Consider the following 21285-nt stretch of genomic DNA (forward strand, 5'->3'; position numbering starts at 1 on the left):
TACCAACCATTTCTCAACATTTTTTATCATCTAAAAAATCATTTTCTCTCCATTGTTTTCTTCCTATTTCTCTACTATGTTCCAGTTTGTTCTTGAAAAGAGCATTATCACCTTGTCCATTTCCAAGCTTCGGACGTATGAGTTTTTAAAATATTGTGTTTATCTCAGGCGTCATTCATTGTAGCGATTATATTAATTGGGACAAATTTACTTTTAAGGTAGTGTTCATTACGATACGTTTGCTACCTAGACTTGTTTTGTTATTTTTTTAATTTTGCAGTCAGTGCTAACATCTCTATTTTGCAGTAATATTTTCAACACAAGATAATATCTATTCAAAGATAAATCTCGATCATTTAACATTGAATGTTCACACCTCTAATACTTATGGTGCCTAAACCCGAGGTCTTAAAGAATGACAATATCATTTTTAAGATACTTTGTTTTTAGACATTTCATATTGTCACGTAACCTATGACGTTGGTGCGTTGGCATGGTCATTAATACACGAGTTATTTTCATTGACTAAGAACTAAGAGTATAAGACGAGAGGTATCTGTACGTGTCAGTCTATGGTACGATGATGAAGAAAAAAAATCTAGTTGCAATTGTACAAGAAGGTGCTAATATAAGCGGGCGATGAGAAACATTTGTAAAGTTGATAAAAATAAAAATGTCCGCATTCCTCTGCTTGTTCTTCCTACTTTTATTTTCATGCAGACAATCCACTAATGCCCAGAATGCCACCACTGATCCTTCTGAAGGTACTCTCCTCTCTCTGTCTTAAAGATAAATATGCATGTAGCATATACTTATGCATAAAACCGTGCGTGGGACTAATAATTAATTATATTTTTTAAATAATCTTGGATGATTGTAAGGTAATATATGTTTAATATCTTTCTTAACCATTGATAACGTACACATACCTTACATATATAGTTGTTTAATCCCGTATCATCCAAAGAGAACAACGTTCTCTTTTACCATTGAAATCACTCATTGAATTCTAATTAATTATACTTATATATCAGCCAAAGCAACATAAAAAAACTGGTGAGTTTAATACTTATCTATCTAGGTAGAATTATAAGAACTGTAAAAACTCGAACATAAAACTTTGGTTAAGCTGAAATAATCTCGTACCGGTTGATTTCATTGTGGTTAAACATATAACATCATATTATAACTAGAAATATTTATATATAGAAAACTATCTAAACATATATAAGATTATGTTATACAATGTAAAACTCTATTAGTGAAAATAGATGGTTGAGATTGATAGTAGGAAATATAAAAATATTTACTGGAAAAAATAAATAAGGAATCAATCTCAATCATTTATTTTTACTTATTCAACGATATTAAATCGGTGTAAAATTAAAAAAAATATTCATAATAATTAAATTTATGAAAAGTAACATTTTATATCAATCAAACATCATTTCATATTGGAGATTTCTATGGGCTATCCAATGCTATTTTAACATGTTGTAAATTTTGTCAATATGTTTGAAAGCATAAATTGACAATTCTTTAATATAATCACACCATCAATTGACACTTCTTTAAAAGACTATGTCCCCACCAATCAATTGTCAAACATTTTTTTAAGACTTGTTGACTTTAACTTCTTGTAGATACACATCTTGAAACTCCTGAAGGCTGCCCATTGACTACCTTCTTCAATTAGATTAAAAAATATATACTATTATAAATTTTGCCAACCATCTTACTTAGAAATTACTAAGTTATCATTTCTAATCTAAAGTAAGTATAAGACAATATCTCTTTAAAGATAACTCTCAACTGTTTGACATTAAACATTTACACCCCTGATATTCAAAGTGCTCGAACCGAGACCTCAAAGAATCACAATAATTCATTTACCACTGAAATCACTCGATTCTTGCTTTTTATATAATCTTTTTGGACATAATTTTTATATAATCTTTAAATAAAATAGAAAAGTATCTCATCTTATTAATTATTAAACTATTTTTATATTTTTTATCAATAAATTAATTTTTCTATAAATATAATCATGAATATTATTTATATATATATATATATATTAATAATTCATAGTTAATTTTAACTCTTAATGGTATGTTGTAAATTTTATCAAGATGTTGAAACTTTTGAAAGCATAAATTAACAATTCTTTAAAAAGGTTATGTCCCAATCATATCTATTGTCAAACATTTTTTTAGACCTGTTGATTTTTAACTGTAGATTTCGTCAATACGTTGAAAGTTGAAACGCATGAAGGACTGCTTACAGTTGACTACAGAATATAGAGGATTATAAATTATAAATTTACATATGGATTTTCATTTAATCGTGATGTTTACGTTTTGAATAAATGTGTAGGAATTAAGCTATGTCGTTAAATGAATAGTTATTATTTTTAGATATTTCATATTTGAGCACCATAAATTATAGTAGGGGTGTAAATGAATCGAATTTGAATGAATAATGTTATGTTTGTGTCTATTTATTTATTTTTGAAGATTTTCTTATTCATTTATTTATTGTTTACGAACATGTTCGCTTAATGTTTGTGAACATTCTCGTTTATATGTTCACGAAAATATTCGTTTAATGTTTCTTTAGTGTTTGTTTAACGTTTGTTTAACGTTCGTTTAATGTTTGTTTAGTGTTTGTTTAGCGTTCGTTTATACATTCAATTTTTAGTTTTACCCTTAATGCTTAAACTTTTTAAAATTCATGGTTTAAATTTTAATTTTTATCATGTGTTCAATTTAGTCACTATTATTACTAATATTTAAAATGTTAAAAAGGGAAAATGTAAGCAAGTTTGTTCATGAACATAAATAAAAGAGTAGATAAACGATATTGTTCATGAACATAAACGAACCGAACACACCTGTGATTGTGTCACTAGGGATGAAATTAGATGAAACCTTAACAAATGTAAATAGTAATAACATTATTATTATTTCTTACTTTTGTATAGTTCTTAAATAAAAACAGCTTATACAAGTAATAATTATTAATTTTCCTTCACCAATTGTTAATGAATGGGGAAACAGTGAGGGCATTGAACTCAATCTTCCAACAATGGGATGCACAAGCAGCAGATTCATGGAACACAAGTGGAGAGCCATGCACTGGAACTGCTCTCACCCAAAGTGTTTCTGTGTTCGAGGATCCTCTCAATAACCCCGCTATCACATGCGACTGTTCTTTCAACAGTGCCACCGTTTGCCACATTACTCGACTGTATGATTATTCCAATAGTATGTAATACGTTTTCGTCTTCTATCGATATTTTTTTACATGTTTTAAAAACTTTTAACAGGAGGGTATATGCTCTAAATAAACAAGGAGGGATGCCAAGGGAGCTTTTGGATTTGCCTTTTCTGACATTGTTGTAAGAGATTTCAAAAATAGTTACAACATTTTGTTTTTCTTTTAGTTATGGAAAAAGGTTGGTTTTTTCAGTAACTGTGTCTGATTATAATTATTTATATTGCTGGGTGAATGCAGGAATATTGATCAAAACTACTTCTCTGGTCCCTTGCCAACATTCATTGGAAATATGTCCAGATTAGAGTCGCTGTGAGTAAACAAAGATGAGCTGATGAATGCAATTCATTTTTTGATAGACATACTGGAAAAGGAATTCATATTTGGATTATTCATTTGTATAGGTCAATCGCCCACAACAATTTCTCTGGACCCGTTCCAAAGGAGCTTGGAAACCTTCACCAGCTATCTAAGCTGTAAGAATTGAAAGAAAAAAAAAACTCAAGTTTTTTTCAAGTTTCTTCAAAATAATCATGTGGATCAATGTCATGCAGGTCTATAGGTAATAATAATTTCTCTGGAGTATTGCCCCCAGTACTTGGCAATTTAGTCAACCTTGAAGAACTGTAAGTTCTTTCTTTAGTTGTTTGTAGGGGATGTACATGATTGTGTTTACAGGTTACCCTATGAAAATATGGATTTGGCAGATATATTGACAGTTCTGGATTGGGTGGTGAGATTCCCCCAACATTTGCTAACCTTGATAAGCTGCAAAAAGTGTAAGAAAAACCCTCGTCTCCATTTCATTTCCTTTTTCTCATGGTCCTGCAATTTATCTATCTACCTTACCTTATTAACAGTAAGCTACGTTCAATTTCAGGTGGGCATCTGACAGTCCAATCACAGGCAAAATACCAGACTTTATTGGCAATAACTGGACAAATCTTATAGAGTTGTAAGTCATGAAAACATCTTGGTTAATCTTCAAGACTCAGAAGGATATAACTTTTGCCCATTTTTTTTTTATCAATCTGCCAAATGTTTATGCAGGAGATTTCAAGGGAACTCTTTTGAAGGACCAATACCATCCAGTCTTGCCAATTTAACTTCATTGACTACTTTGTAAGTAGAGATATCATGCATGTACGTATGTCTTTCTTCTACATGTATTGCTTATTACGCTCGTATATCGTGTAGGCGAATCGGAGATATATACAATGGGAGTTCTTCTCTTGATTTCATTAGAAATCTGAAGGGCTTGAATGACTTGTGAGTTATTGTTTTCTTTCTTTTTTTCCTTCTAAATTTACATGATTAACATATTAATTTTTCCTGTAGGGTTCTAAGAAATGTCATGCTCAATGGTATTTTTCCATCTTACATCACTGAATTACAATCTTTACAAAAGCTGTAAGTGTTATTAAAAGTTAACTGCTTCAATAACATGTGATATTTGCCTTGCTTCATGTTCCAAATTTCTTTCTGTTCCAGGGATTTGAGTTTCAACAACTTAACAGGCACAATTCCAACTGCTTTGTTCACTATGAATTCTCTCCAAGACTTGTAAGCAACAACAACAAAAAACAAATGAAAACCATCCCCTTCATTGCTTGAAAAATCTTTCCCTTCATTCATGGTGTTGAAATGTCAGGTTCTTGGAAGTAACAGTCTATCAGGTTCCTTCCCAGCCAAAAGAGTGACTCTCTTCGGACCATGTAACACTCATTATATCACTGTCACACCGGTTTATTTCATATTAGCCGTAGTCGTCGACGTCGTCTTCCATACTTACCGTCCACTAACAGACTTCGTTATGCAGAGATTTATCGTACAATTTTCTATCAGGGGACTTGCCTTCTTGGATAAACTCAGGCTTACAACTGTATGTATCATAAAACCGGATACTTCATTGTTGTACATATCACATTTTAAAGAAGGATCCAATTGAAAATCAATACCAATAAAAACTTGTTTCATGGAAATTTTGTGTAGAAACCTTGTGGCCAACAACTTCTCATTTAACAGCTCAAGCAAAAGGTGAGTTATTGCCCTGCAGCACCCAGTTTTCTCCTCTCCTGCACTTTCTTTGAAGTTCCTAATCAAGGAATTGTTTTGAAATTACTCAGGCTTTTACCAGGATTAGAATGCCTTCAAAGAAGCTTCCCGTGCAATCGAAATTCTCCACGATGTAGTAGCTTAAACTTTGGAACCAGTATCTGTTTTTGAGGTCTTAATTATAACGTTTAATCAAGACCAATGCTTATCATGATTTGCTAACACATTTCGATGTCGGCATTGGCAGATGCGAACTTCTCGATCAAGTGTGGCGGACGAGAGATGACGTCTAATGGGATACTGTTCGATGCTGAAAACAGCACTCTCGGCGCTGCAGCTTTTAACATGATCGCCACGCAGAAATGGGCGGTTAGCAATGTAGGCTTGTTTGCAGATAGAAAAAATCAACAGTATGTGCAAAACACCTTATCACAAATAAGGAGGACCAACACTCCAGAGCTCTATCAGACTTCAAGGCTATCCCCTGGGTCACTCAGATACTATGGCCTAGGCCTTCAGAATGGACACTATACCGTAAGATTGTTCTTTGCAGAGACAGCTTTCCCGGAGCGTGCCTCGCGGTCCTGGGAGAGCCAGGGAAGACGTGTTTTCGACGTCTATATTCAGGTAATATTTCGCTTCATTTAAATATTCATATCATTCTAAGCTATCTATAATGTTACACTTAGACATACTTACTGCTACGATATTTCGTTAATGCTTCATTAGGGAACACGTCAATTAAGGGATTTCGATATATCGAAGTGGGCTGGCGGTGTTTTAAGAGCAATAACTATGGATTTCCCTGTTAATGTAACTGAGAATCACCTTGAAGTTCACCTGTTTTGGGCTGGTAAGGGGACTTGCTGCACACCAGAGCAAGGTTATTATGGTCCATCCGTTTCGGCCATTAGCGCTACTCCAAGTAAGAGAAGTCGACACTTGTGAATCATTAAGTGATCTTCCTGTACTTATCTTCAGTTCTCTGTTTCAAACAAATCTCTTTTGTTTCTCAGACTTCACACCAAATGTCAGTGGGATACCGCCTGGAAATCCTAAAGAGAAGAACCACACAGCATTGATTGCTGGTGTTACAGTTTCTGTTGTAGCATTGGCTTTGATACTCATATTTTCAATTATATATGAAGAAAATAACAGAAGACGACGACGAGGAATGTAAGAACATCGGCTTTTATCGTAAAATATGTATCATATTTGCAGTTACAGCCTACTAATTGCCTTACTTGACTCTGCAGTGCTTCTTGGCATCAACCCTAGACCAAACATTTAGTTATTCCGAGTTAAAAGCTTCGACCAACGATTTCAGTCCTTCGAACAAGTTAGGAGAAGGGGGGTTCGGACCTGTATACAAGGTAAACTATGGTTTTAGCTTGTCATGCAACGATGATTATTACACATGTTTCTAAATTTTAGTGTGCATTAGGGTACACTTCCTGATGGCAGAGTTGTAGCTGTGAAGCAACTTTCCGTAGCAACAAAATATGGGAAAGAACAATTTTTTACTGAGATTGCTACCATATCAGCTGTGCAGCATCGCAATCTTGTCAAACTATGTGGATGTTGCATTGCAGGAAACCGACGCCTCCTCGTTTATGAGTATCTTGAGAACAAAAGTCTTGATCAGACACTCTTTGGTACGAAAACATTCGAATATGATAATGCCATGCTCTTTTTTGGTGTGGATTAATGGAACAACTGTTTGGAATCCCTTTTACTATAAATGCAGGACAAAATGACTTGCATCTTGATTGGTCAAGCCGCTTCAATATCTGCTTATCAACAGCAAGAGGGCTAGCTTATCTTCACGAAGAGTCGAGGCCGAGGTTTGTTCATAGGGATGTCAAGGCAAGCAATATTTTGCTCGATGCAGAGCTCTGTCCGAAGATATCCGATTTCGGATTGGCAAAACTTTACGATGACAAGAAAACACACATCACCACTCGTGCTGCTGGAACAATGTAAGAACTTTCAACCCTTTTGTTCACCAGTCCTGCCATACTAGCTCGAACATTACTCACCGACGCGATGTGATCATCTTGAAGCGGTTACCTGGCACCGGAGTATGCGATGCGCGGCCATCTTACGGAGAAAGTCGATGTCTTCAGCTTCGGTGTTGTTGCCTTGGAGATTATAAGTGGTAGACCAAACTGTGATAACACCTTAGAAAATGACAGAATTTATCTTCTTGAATGGGTAATCCCGAAAGATATATGTTCCCCATTTGCAGTACTATTTGTCCGATTCTGTAGGGTAATTACTAATTAGTTTGTTCCTACAATGTGTCTAGGCTTGGACCTTGTATGAAAATAACCAACTCTTGAGCCTGCTTGATCCGACATTAGTGGAGTTCGACGAAAACGAAGCTCTCCGAGTGACGAGGGTAGCGCTTTTATGCACTCAGACGTTGCCGTCGATGCGACCGTCCATGTCCTATTTTAAAAAAATAAGAGAAAAAATCTAAAAAAAGAGCGAAGAATATATCTAAAATTTATGAGCTAAAAAATTATAAGAGAACAGAAATAAATATTTTGACCAATCAAACTTATTCCACATGTTGCTTTTATATATATATAAAAAGAAAACTATTATTCAGCATTTTGGGCTTAAAAGGCGAGTCAATTTGCGGTTCTCTATTCAAGCGTGATATCAACGCTTGCTGTACGCCTCACGTGAACCACCTTCACCACCATTCACGTTCATTTCATACTAACATTTAAGGACGGATACACTAAAATCCCTTTTATTTAGAGAAAAAAAAATTGAAATTTAATTTAATATGTTAAAGAAAAATTTTAATTTTTTTTTTTGCATAACCATTACTTTAAAAAATAAATTTTAGGCATTTATTTTTTGATTTCTAGACCCGTCATTATTTAAAAAATATTTTTTAAATATGTTTATTTATGTTTTCTCAGGGTTGGATTTACCGTCGTGACTGATCAAGATGTATCTTATTTGAAATCTTGTTAATCTTCCCTATTATGGACATTCAGATTAAATTTGGATGCTTTATTTGTTTTTGTGGATAATTTCTCACGAAACTCAACTCTAATTATACAATATACTCTAGTTATGATATTAAAACTATACAACATACTTTAAATATGATATTAAGGGTCTGTTTGTTTGGATGTAATTGATTTTCTGGAAATTGAATTCTGGAAAATAAATTAATGGAATTTGAATTCTGGAAAATGAATTACATTTTTTGGAAAATGTTTTCCGTAAAATGAATTATATTTTTTTTGAAAAACATCTGGAAAACGTTTTACGATGTTTGGAAGATGTTTAAACATTTTTTTTATTAGTTGATGAGTTTTTTAAAAATTATTTATTACAAATATTAAATACAATAAATAATATTATTTATCATAATACTTAATATTAGTATTTTTAAAATATTAACATAATTTATTTATTATTTAATATTATTTTTATAATTTTATTAATAAAAATATTAATATTGGTATATTTTATTGAAATAAAAATATTATAAATTATATTAATTATTTATTAAAGTGATAGTGTTATATTATATTTTAAAAATATTAATTTGTATATTTTAAATATCTTTATTAAAATTATTAGATTATTATATTAATATTAAATATATAATATATTATTATTATTAATAATTAATAATTTAATAATATTATTTCTATGAATTAATAAATAATATAAATTTTATTAATAATTAGTATATATCATAAAATAAAAATATAATATCTATATATTATATAATATGATTATTATTATAATTAAAAATATACTATATATTAGAAGTATTAATAATATATTTTAAATATTTTAATAATTAATATTTTGATTAAAATGATATTAAAATTTTATTAATATTAAATTCATAAAATAAAATTATTTTGAGTATTTATTCTTTGAAGTGAAAAGTTCGGAAAAATGACTTACGGAAAATCAGACCGTAAGTCATTTTCCAGAAAATACAAAGGAAATTCTGTTAACCAGGAAAATGTTTTACGTTGAGCAATCAGTTTTCCTCCAATCAAACACTGGAAAACATTTTTCGGAAAACAAATTACGTGAAACAAACACGGGATTTCAGGGCAAACAAACAAACCCTAAAACTCAAAACAATATTCCTCCTACTATTTTTTTATGATCGACTCTTATCGATCTACAATAACTTTTTATTGTCTAAAACATTAGATATTACAATTATTAGGGTGCTTGTATTTTTGTCACCTAACCTTTAAAACTTGTAATACAGTCATCAAACTTTTAATTCATTTTTACTAAGGTCTCTTCCATTACCTTCTGTTAACTCGTCTCTCTCCCTCTCTGTCTTCTTCCTCCTCTTCCTCTAAAACAAGTTATTTCATCTTTTACAAACACCGAATGAGTTTCTACTTAATAATCAAAACCACATCCTCCTCTAATAACCATCGCAAAGGGAGAAATAACATTGGAAACCTTTTCAACATTAATATGAAACATCAAGAGAGGATTCAATTATTGCCAACAACATAGACTTCAAATTTTCAGTTCAATCAAGCATAAGTTACTTCAAATTATCATTCATGAACTGTTTACACAAACAAAGCATTAAATCACATATTCATTCAAATTAAATAAGTAACCACAAAGAAGAAGAAATATATTCAATTTGGAGCTCTCAAAATACTTAAAGATTCAATCTTTCTCGATTTTTCAAAACTTATCAGCAACCAAACACCCAAAAAAATTAATACCACAACACCCAAAAACAAATTTAAAAATATTCCAAAATAATCTTAAATCTCAGTAAAATGAAAGAGATCATTCTTTTGGGGTTTGAGAAGGAAATGGGCACATCAGGAAAAACTATTTATATGAAATCTCATGGGGTTTGTGGAGGAGTTAATGAAGGAGAGATAAGGAAACAAGTAAGGAAAAGAGTGAAAGAAGATGTTTTAATGGAGGAGAAGGAAGAAAGAGAGGGAGTTAACGGTAGTTAAGTGTCAAATCAGTAAAAACTAACGGAAGGTATGACAAGGATCTTATTGAAAACGAATTAAAAGTTTAATGATTGTATTGCATGTTTCAAAAGTTGGGTGATCAAAATTCAAATGCTCTAAAAGTTTGGAGACTATTATATAATTTACCCTTATTATTAATATCATTAAAAAATAAAAAATAATTTTAAAACTAAATTTTTTTTTTGAAAGTAGATCTATGATATATTCATTTGTCGAAAATATCATCAATAATGTATTGTCGAATACAAAATATTGACTGAACAAATATAATCGTGATTATCATAAATAAAATATAACGATGATCAATTAGTGATAGCTTGATAAACAAAAGCATAAACAATTGAAGCAACGACTTACATAAACAAATTACTCCAACAGTCTCGAGCACTAAACATGGAGGAGAAAAACCTGAATATGATCCAAAACGGACAAATGAAAAAACGATATCCCCTTGATGACAATCCCATCCAGCATAGATATTCGATAACCAACGGATCGTCATGAAAAAAAACAAAGAAATTAGGCGTCAGAAAAATAACAAACAATGAAATCATGTAGAATTACAGATTTAGAAAAAGATCAATAAAAAAATCTGCATCGAAAGTCTATAAATATCAGTAGCTATGATTCTCTTTATCTAGAAAAAGATTAAGAAAAAGATTACTAAAATATATTAAACTATAATTAAAAACTAGTAAAATTATATAAGAATTAAAAACTAGTTTGAGTGCCGATTCCTTTACAAAGATACAAAAAAAAACATGACAGGTTTCTCGTGTTTCATGTCATAAAATCAACTAAAATATAAATTTTAAATTCTCCATAATTATTCATGGAATCTTTATAGTCCGAGTGACATTCCTTAGTAAAAAGCATAGGTGAAGAACAAAAGAAGATCATCGACGGCATGGCCACCGACTTCAAATCCATCCCAATTATCGGTAAATTTATATTATCCCATGATTTCCCTTTCCTCGAAACTTATCTTTTTAATCTATTTGATTGATCGATAAAAGCTTTACTTTCAGAAATCTTTTGGCTTTCTCGATGTTATGATTCAAATTCAAGTTCTAAGGTTGATTGAAATTTCTGAATCATCAATTTGAATGTTGGGTCTGGGTTTCAAAAAGGGTTTGATTAATTTAAGCCAAAAGCACAACGAAATTGGGCAACGAAACAGTTGAATTTGTTCGTGGAATTAAAATATATCGATGAAGTTTGTGCTTTTAAAATTTTGGATCTTCATAAACTGTGATTATCTGTTAGATTTTTATTGCTTTTTTATAAATTGTTATGTAGATATTGCTCCTTTGTTGGCCAAATGCGATGATCCAAAAATGGCTCAAGACCCTGGTGTATGTGAAGTTGTTAAGCAATTAGATAAGGCTTGCCGTGAGGCTGGGTTCTTCTATGCGGTAAAATTCTCACTTTGGTTTTTTATTCATTTTCTTTGTTCTTCCAAAGGGAGTTTTACATATATGATGCTAAAACTTGGTTGAAACATGTTCGATTTTTTTCAAAGTTTTTCGAAATATATGGAACCCTTGGAGGGTCATATCTCTACACTCATATACGTATATGGATGTTAAACTCGGCTTCTTAAAGAAAGAAAAAAGTCGAAGCAAAATAGGTTTACATTGGTATTTCACTAATAGTTAAATGATTTAGGTTTTTTTTTTTTTTTTTGAATTGAAAAGAGCTAGATAAAAGCTAGAAACTAAGAAGGATTTAGGTTTTTTAATTGAAGTTTCTGGTATCTTACTGTCTATATATCTCAATGGTAGCCCAACTTATCACTGTATTTTTTCCCCTTCGATTTGTACACCTTCGGATTCATCAGAAGGGACATGGAATCCCTGAGACTATGGTGAAAGAGGTTAGAAATGTAACACGCAAATTCTTTGATCTTCCGTACGAAGAAAAACTCAAGATCAAGTTGACACCTGCAGCTGGATACAGGTCTGTTTGGTGAAGTGAAATCTGTGTATAAATGTTGTTTAAGATTATTGATTAGTGTATATGAATCTCGTTGACCTTGTAAGGTGACACTCGAATGCAGGGGATACCAGAGAATTGGAGAAAACATTACCAAAGGCGTGCCTGATATGCATGAAGCTATTGATGTGGGTGTTACTTGTAGATACTTTTTGTTCCTCCATTTCATTTACATTGCATTGCATTGCTATTGCAAGATGCCAGTGGGAATTTTTATGTTCTGTTTAACCTAAAATGTTTTGATTGGAATATACCTTCAATAAGTTCTCCACTGGTACCATGTTGCCAGTACCAATCGATCATTACTGAAAGGATTCTATCCGCTACTTTATATAAAAGAGAGAGTAATGGACTTTCAACTTATTTTAAAGTTTACATTTGTTCAAATCATCTTTTTTTTTTTTGAATAATTATTATTCACCATTTTCTAAAGGGATATTTTTCATCGTATTCAATTTAAAATCTCTGAAGTTTCAATCAAAGATTTAGTTAACAACACATTATTCACTCTTAGATAGTGTCGCGGATTCTTCGAACACTTGGAGAGGATCTTTGCATGAACTATCTTAGTGCAGTCCCAAAAAAGTGGTTTTACTTTTTATGATGTTATATAATGCTTTTAACTATCTCAATTATATAGTCATTTTCCTTTCTATTCGGGGATTAACTTTGACAGTTGCATTATAGGGAAGTATTCTCATAAGTAGCACGTTATGTCTGCTTCGGTATATATGACACTGATTTGTGTGGTGCTTTGGATTACAGTGCTATAAAGAATTAAAACAAGGGATATATGGAGATCTCGGCAAACCCATGGAAGGATGCAATCAATGGTATGTTTAAAGACTTGGTCGTTTCTCAATCATATACATATTACAAAATTTTTGTGCAATGCAGCCGTAAATATTATCAAATGACATTGAGATTGATGAACTTTGGAAGGACCTTCAAAGGGCCTTAGCACAATGTTAAAGATTTTTTTTCATACAAGGACTTGGAATTTGCTATGTGTTTTGCCGTTAATGATTGGCAATGCTTGATAATTAATTGATTGGATTAAGTCATTGCAAAATGGTTTATACATCCTACAATGATTATAGATTTTCCATGCATGGGAACATCTGTACCAACATTTTTGCATATAGTGGCTGATCTGAAGGTTTGGAGGTTGAGTTTCGGAATTGATATTCTTTCGTTTTGACAGGCCACATAATCCTCCAAGCTTCAAAGAACTGATGGAGGAGTATATCCGTCTCTGTACAGGCATGCTCGTGTTTTACAAATTTGTGTTCTCCTTTAATAATTTTACTTGGCTGGAAATTCATGGCAGCTTTTGGATTCTTGGTAATGACAGAACTGTCAAGAAAAATTATGCGGGGAATTGCTCTTGCATTGGGTGGATCACCAGATGAATTCGAAGGGGAAAGAGGCAGTGATGCATTTTGGGTGATGCGTCTTATTGGTTATCCGGGAGCATCAACTGCAAACGGAAAATGTAAACCTGAAACTGACATTGGATGGTAATAGAATGTGAATGCAGCTGATTTTTCCTTTTGCTTAATTACTTCCATTTTGGTATGTCCTTGTTCTCATTTGCTTCTGTCTCTGTCTTTGGGGCCAAACAATTCAGCGGTGCACACACGGACTATGGTGAAGTACCCTTTTAACTTGAGATAAGCGGTTTAAAAGATTTAATTTTAAAACAGCATCCTAAGTTGTACAATATTTCAACAGGTTTGTTAACATTGGTGAATCAAGATGAAAATATCACTGCACTTCAGGTATGATCCTCATAGTTCCTGGTTTTAAGAAATCGACAAAACTGATCAGTTCTCGCGGATTGTTTTGATTGGAAGAGAAGTGTAAACCAAACATCACGTTTAGCCGCTTCTCTCTTCTATTTTAGCTCTGGGCATTTCTTCGTTTATGATTCTGAAAATTATCACAGATATAGTTGGCAAGTTTATCTTGTATGACCAAAGCATTGCTAACTTTATTTTTCTCCATGTTCTCTTTGTTAACCAAATGTGAAACCCTTTTCTTGTCTTGGGGATAATCCTTTCTTTCTGGAGGCCTAATAGTTTATGCTGGTGTTATATTGCTGTTTTAAATCCCGTTACTTTATTTTTCAACAACAGTTTTTCTAAACAAATTATGCAGGTGAGAAACCAATCCGGTGAGTGGATCTCAGCTCCTCCGATTCCCGGAACATTTGTCTGCAACATTGGTGATATGTTGAAGGTACATTAACGCAATGCTAAAAGCGGTTTCAAATGTCTGTATTTCCATTTTGGATTATATCCTACTAAAATGTTTGGTGTAACTGCAGATACTATCTAATGGTTTATACGACTCAACTCTACACCGAGTTATCAATACATCTCCTACATACCGCGTCTGTGTAGCATATTTTTACGAGGTTAATATTTACAAGTTGCCTTCTATCTTCTGTCGTGTTTGTCCTTCCTGAATATTCTCTTTTTTTTCTGTGCTTTTCCGAACAGCCGAATTATGAGGCAGCGATGGAGCCTTTGGAAGTATGCATACAGAGGAGTGGTGGAACTCGGAAGTTCGGAAAAGCTGTTTACGGAGAACATTTAGTTAGCAAAGTAAAAACAAACTTTGTAATGTAATAGTTTTGATTTGGAATTTTCAGGCCAAACATTTCATCCTCTGATAGTACTTTTGACTTCATAATGTCTGAAATAGCAGTGATGAAGCTTGAGATGAAGCTTGAGATGAAAACTGATTGTTCAAATTTCGTTTCTGATTTGATTTGCAGGACTGAAACAGATTTAGCTATTTTTTAACTGATATTCAGCACGCATTTCTTAATCATTGACAACGCACAAACATCATATAGATGCAACTGTTCGAACTCATAACCTCTAGGAAAAACAAAATTCCCTTTTATCTATTGAATCCACATAATGGGTTTGATTAGTCTTCGAGCAGAACAGAACGAGTGTATCGGACTAGTGCACCAAAATTATGCATTTAAATGCATGTAAATGTAATATACGGTCCTCAAAAGTTGAATTATTTGCTCATTTAGGCTTCAAATCTATAACTTATTAGATACAAACTGATTTGAGTATATTTGAATCGAGTTCCAAAGTGAAGTCCTGGTTGGCAAATTTCTTTCAAAGTTTGGTTTAATGCAACAAAGCTAAACACAAAATTGGCAAAGGCTGCTTAAACTTTGAAGCCATGAAGATTCCAAAACAAATGAATTTCCTTTCTGAAATTCGCCACTCAAAAATCAATTGCATGGCATGGGGTCACAAACTAGTGATTCAACAAAATCAAGAACATAGCCATTTAACAGAGTTTTAGCAAAGGGGAGATGAATCAATACAACTATAAGCAAGCAATAATTAGAAAACACTTGGGCAATTGTTTCCCCAATGGTTTTCCAAATTCCCAAGAAAAAATTGTAAATCAAGAAGTACAAAAAGCATTTTAAAATAATGATTCATCTCGCAAATTTACAAGTTGCATTATGATCGGAGAAAAGAGTATTGTTCCAACTCTTCAAAAGATCATTCACAAGTTGCTATTGAAAATATCATCACCATTAGACCACCTCCTAAATGTGCATGCCACTATGTTCCTACTAGCAAAAAGCCCAAATTTTGACCTTAATAGTCCTAACCTGCCGTTGCTGCTCGTCGAAGCATCTCCGGTGGTTACCTGTGGGTAATCCGGCCCGGCTTCAGGAATTCCACCATTGGTGACACTAGCCTCGAAACCACCATCTATCTCACAAGCATCCATATTGATCACTAGAGATCCCCTTTGTTCGCGCAACCATTCACCGGCCTCGCAACTCACTCCTTTACATTTCCTCAACTTAATTTTCACCAAACTGGGACAACCAGAACCCAATGCTTCAATGGCGATGTCCGAAATAGGACACCCCTTGATGCAAAGTTTCTTCAAGGCCATACATTTTGCTGCAATGCATGCAATCTCTGTATTACCAATACTCCCACTTCCGCAAAGTGCTAATCTTTCGAGTTTTGAGCAATTAGAAGCAATGGCTTCCAAGCTCAAATAAGTAGCATTGACACCAATCAAAACGAGTTCTTCTAAAATTAGGACAATGTTTGGCAACAGCAGCCAAACCCTCATCTCCAATCCTATTAGTCCTCCACCCATCAACATGAAGCTTCTTTTAACAACTTACAGTGTTCAGCTACACAAACAAGCCCATAATTCGAACAATCTGGGGTTTTCACAATATGCAAACTCTCAATTCTGGTACATTTGGAAATAGCAGATAGGCCTATATCACTTACTTGAAGCCTCTCAAGGTGAATTTCCATCAACTGATCACTGTTACCGTTGCTATCATAGTTACTAGGATCTAAATTTTCCTTTTTGTATCGATTTTGATTCCCAATTAATTGAAGGATTCTGTCCCAATCACCCAAACAATGAATAATTTTCAAAGCTTTAAGGTTTTTAGCTCCAACAACAAGCGGTTCAAAGGACTGACCGTTAACGAGCTCTTTCAAGCAAATCGTTTTCAGTGAAGAAGCCGCCGCTCCCGGCCCGATAGCCTCAGCTCCATCGTTGATCCCTCTGAGCCTTTTCACCGATAACTCTTCTAAATTCGTGCAATAATCAAGGACGGCGTTCAAGCCTCTGGCGCCGAACATACAAGAACTGCAAGAAATCTTCCTCAGATTCTTAGAATTTTGAGCAAAAGCCAACATCCCTTCGTCGCTGATTTCACGACAACCGCGCAGCTTTAACCGTTCAAGGTTTCGGCAACGGATTGAGATCATCACCAAAGCGTCATCGTTTAAGCTGATAGATTTACGGCTACAACGCAGACTGAGTTTCGTTACGGAATCGAAGCGCGTGAAGAGAGAAAACAAAGAAGCGACGATCTCAGATTGGGCGTTGAGAGACAATCGGTGGCGGCTCCAACCGTCAACGCGAAGCCACCGCTTACAGACGAGCGAACAACGGTTCCGATCTCCGGGACCGAGGAATTGAAAAGCATAAGCTAAACAGTCATCGGGAATCTCAGCTGTGTAATCCCGATTCTCCACAAACTCATCGGAAAATCCATCGCTGGAAACAAAACTAGAAGTGGAAAAGCCGAATCGATCGCTGAAGGAGTTCTCCCTATCTAAAGCAGCGGAAGGAGATTGGCCCATTGCAGCGGGTGCAGTATACGCGCCACCGGTACAAACAGCACCTCGGATTAGACTCTTCTCTTTGGACCGTTTTCTCAGAGAAAAGAAGAAGAAAGATTAGGTTTGGGGAAAATGTTGATTCAGATGGGAAATTATAAGGCAGAAAAACAAAAGGGTTGAAACGTAGGGTTCATGAATTTGGCCCCGTCAAAGGGGGGATGCTTGTCCTCGTCGCAACCGCTACGGCCGACTAAACCCATTATTTTAATTACATCCCCCAATCATCTTCTTCCTTTGCGCGTGCTATTTTCTTGGTTATTATATTATTGGTCTCTATACTCTTCACGCTTTTAAAAATTTAACCCTTCTACTTTTAATTCTTGAAAGTGACTCATTAATTTAAAGTTATATGATTCAATACGATAGTTGTAACAGCTATTTTTTTATAATTTTGGTTTTAATGTTAAAAAAACAAAATATTGGTACTTGTTTGGAATACCATCCTAATGATTAGTATTTCATAAGTGTCTTATACGTGTACATGTATAGTTTCTAGATGAAATAGATGCAATTAATGGTCAAACAATGTGGTTCGAACAACTTAATTGGTGGTCCAATACGCTAGAAAAGTAAAGCTGTTATGCCTCGATTCGATTAACAGTTAAAAGCTTTTTTTTTGAAAAATAATTGGTTAAAGTATGTAAATAATACTCTGATTATAGGATATTATTTTATCGAGTCTCTTGATTATTAATAGTTAATCCCCAAGTATAGGGAGTTGCTTTGTTGAACCCTCGACTATTAAAAGTTACAAGATAGTCACTCAACTACTCGTCCTTCTTCTTTAAAAAAATAAAAGTCGTTTGATTTGAACGTTAATATGTTGACTGATATATGATAGTCGTTTGAAATTATGAGATCATATTTTATCATATATATAAGTTAGCAAGTTGAATTACAACTTGGATTGCCATCAAAATTTTAATGGAAAATGACGTGTTTGGATCATAATGAATAGCAGGGCGGTCATTTTGTAACTTTTAATCGTTGAGGAACTCAACAAAGTAACTCTCTATAATAGGAGATCATTTTGTAACTTTTAATAACTAAGAGACTCAATAAAGTATTATCTTACAGTCGGGGGATCATTTGTATACTTTACCCAAAATAATTTTAAAGTGTAAATAAGTTATTTAGCTGGATATGTATTAGATTTTTAGATAAGATTAAGTTAAAATTTTTGAAGTAATGAATAGAGTAAATTGAGGTAAGAAGAATTAGACAATATTTGATCTTAAATATGAAATAGTTTAATAAATTTAAACTTTAAATATTTAATTTTTTTTTATCAATTTTGTCTTTGATCTTTCAGAAATGCAATATTGCTTTTATGTTATAATAATATTTTAATAATAACTTGTGGATGCTTTATTATAAAATGCTGTCATCTAACCACTGTTTTAATCTAATGGACTTCGCTTGGTTTGATTACATCGTAAAAAATTAAATTATTAGAATTTTTAAATATAAATAGTTAAATTTTATTAAATTATTTCGACTTAAGAAAAAATGATAAAATGTATAAATTTTAGGGAACAAAATGTTATTATAATAAGACACATTAGATGTCCGTTTCAATTTTAATGATAGTTGTTTATAATAATATTTTAATTGAATGATTTGTTTGTAACTTTTTTTTTGTTAAATCTGAAGTAAATATAATATATATTATATATTCAAAAATTTTATACTATTTGATAATAAGTGATCATATACCGCATATGAGGTGTTCGACCTTAAAACCTTAAGAGATAATAACAAATCTCTTAACTATTAAAGTTGATTGATTCGTGTTTATTTGGAATTTTTAGATAATAACAATATTAATCTTCGTTAGCTATCAAGATTAAGGTTGTAAATGAGATGAGTCGAGTTTGAGTATTATCGAAGTCAACTCGACTTAAAAACTTTGAAATGAAAATCAACTTATTAAGAATTCGAATCGAATATTTATCAAATTTTAACTGAATCAATCTCTACGAACTTTATATTGGTATAGTCTCATTTACCGTCCTAATCAGGACAAATGCAAAGGCAAGGGACTATACTGTTCAAACAGTCGTCAAACACGTAAAGTGGGAACTCCTGTGGCCACCTGAGATTCCACGTTTTGAACTTTTGAATTTGACATCGAATGCGTCAAATACATAGAAGAGAGTCAAAAGCGTTTACCCTCAAAAATAAATATCAAATCTCTTTTTATTTGAATTATCAAATCTTAAATTATGTAAATATTTGTAAAATAGAAGAAATTATGATATGAACTATTCTCATCGCGTAGGATATAAACCCAACTAATAATATCAAAACATATCAGCAATTTTTTTTATTAATCATAACTAAATGTAATCTTAAACTTTTAATTAATTAATTATTTTTCGTATTAACATTAAATCTCCATCTCTTCTTTAACCTCTTCGTCATTAAAATTTTTATTATATACACCCAATATATGATATTAGAGGGTTTGATAGGGCATAAAGCTTGTTCTATGATGGTGAAGAAGACCAAATTGTGCACAAGGAACTTAAACCACAGATTCTTTTAATCCAATCCTCTTGGCTTTTATAACATTTAAAATTCGACCCTACTTGATTCGAATAAGTACACCCTACTTGATTCGAATAAGTACGCATTAAATTTATTTATTGAATTTTATTATTTTTTATTTCAGTTATTATACATTTATTTTTTTTAACTTAATGATTCAAATTTATATGTGAATTTTTTGTCACTCAACCGTTAATTTATTTTTTAATGATACTATGATGTGACAATTTAATTTTTTATCGGTTATTTACCTATTTTATTTGTGTTAATCTCATATAAAAATTTTAGGGTTAACTACTTGAAATATCACTCATCTTTAAGCTCAGACTCGTTTATGCCATTAATGAGTTTCTATTTCGTTAATTTTAACACCGACGTTTATGTTTAATTACAATTATACCACCCCGTCGTTAATCCATTAACGGAACGATGACATGGCATCTCCATTCCATGACGACGATGACATACACCCTCGCTAAAATGACGTCATTTTGACACAGCCGTTTTGATGCTCAAAACATCGTCGTTTTTTTATAGAAAAAAGATTTCAATGAGATTCAAACCATAGACCTTTAAAAATAAAAATTAAACACCCAACCACCAAGCTAGCTTAATAACTTGTTAAAAACTGAACAAAACTATTATAAAACTTAAATAATATTTTGAATTTTGAATTTTTATAAACACAGCTTAATTGTCATCTCCTTCATTTCTTCTTCAACAAAAACCCTAAAAATGGAAGCTTCCTCCCATCATCATCTTCTCCATTCTTCCTTTCCTTACATCAACAAACACAAAAACTCAAAAATTCCCAGTTTATTTCAACGTCATTGTTAAAAAATGGAAGCTTTACAGAGAAACTAAAGAACCCAGTCAATACCAATGTGAGAAGGTGAGGGTGGCTGGCAAGTTTTAGGGTGGGAAAGAGTTTAGCACAGTCAATACCAATGTGAAAGCTGCACATATACCCAAGTTTAGCAAATCTTTCACCCGCGTAGGTATACTTCAAGCGAAGAGTGTGGCCAGGATGAAAAGGATGAGCAAGTGTCATTGGTATCTTATCATTGCATTCAATATGAAGATAGAACTTGAATCTTTTTTTCGAAACAACCGTAGCACACTCCCGATAGATGTTTTTCACACCAGAAACAATCCAAGAATTCTCCATGTATCTTCCTATATTTGAC

At 32.8% G+C, this 21285-nt stretch overlaps 1 protein-coding gene and 2 pseudogenes across 2 annotated transcripts; 2 read left to right on the forward strand and 1 right to left on the reverse strand.

The window, feature by feature from the left end:
• The first annotated feature begins 617 nt into the window (after nt 1-617).
• LOC120137794 lies at nt 618-8322 on the forward strand (annotated as a pseudogene).
• LOC120137667 (probable 2-oxoglutarate-dependent dioxygenase At3g50210) lies at nt 6533-15069 on the forward strand. Of its 2 annotated transcripts, XM_039153367.1 has the most exons (13): nt 6533-6537; nt 11217-11284; nt 11643-11758; nt 12184-12302; nt 12403-12466; nt 13104-13171; nt 13543-13601; nt 13693-13858; nt 13969-13988; nt 14073-14119; nt 14499-14579; nt 14668-14757; nt 14843-15069. In XM_039153367.1, exons 2-13 carry the CDS (start codon nt 11251-11253, stop codon nt 14969-14971), a joined length of 993 nt encoding a protein of 330 aa, XP_039009298.1. In that variant the 5' UTR covers nt 6533-6537; nt 11217-11250; the 3' UTR covers nt 14972-15069. The 2 variants fall into 2 exon arrangements, with proteins under 2 accessions (XP_039009298.1, XP_039009296.1); XM_039153365.1 differs by lacking the exon at nt 6533-6537 and having other exon boundaries at nt 11149-11284.
• Nucleotides 15070-15751: 682 nt separating this feature from the next.
• On the reverse strand, nt 15752-17704 carry LOC120137975 (annotated as a pseudogene).
• Between the last annotated feature and the right edge of the window lie 3581 nt (nt 17705-21285).

Source organism: Hibiscus syriacus, unplaced genomic scaffold, assembly GCF_006381635.1.
Source record: "Hibiscus syriacus cultivar Baekdansim isolate YM2019G1 unplaced genomic scaffold, ASM638163v2 tig00110676_pilon, whole genome shotgun sequence".
Classification (NCBI taxonomy): Eukaryota; Viridiplantae; Streptophyta; class Magnoliopsida; order Malvales; family Malvaceae; genus Hibiscus; species Hibiscus syriacus.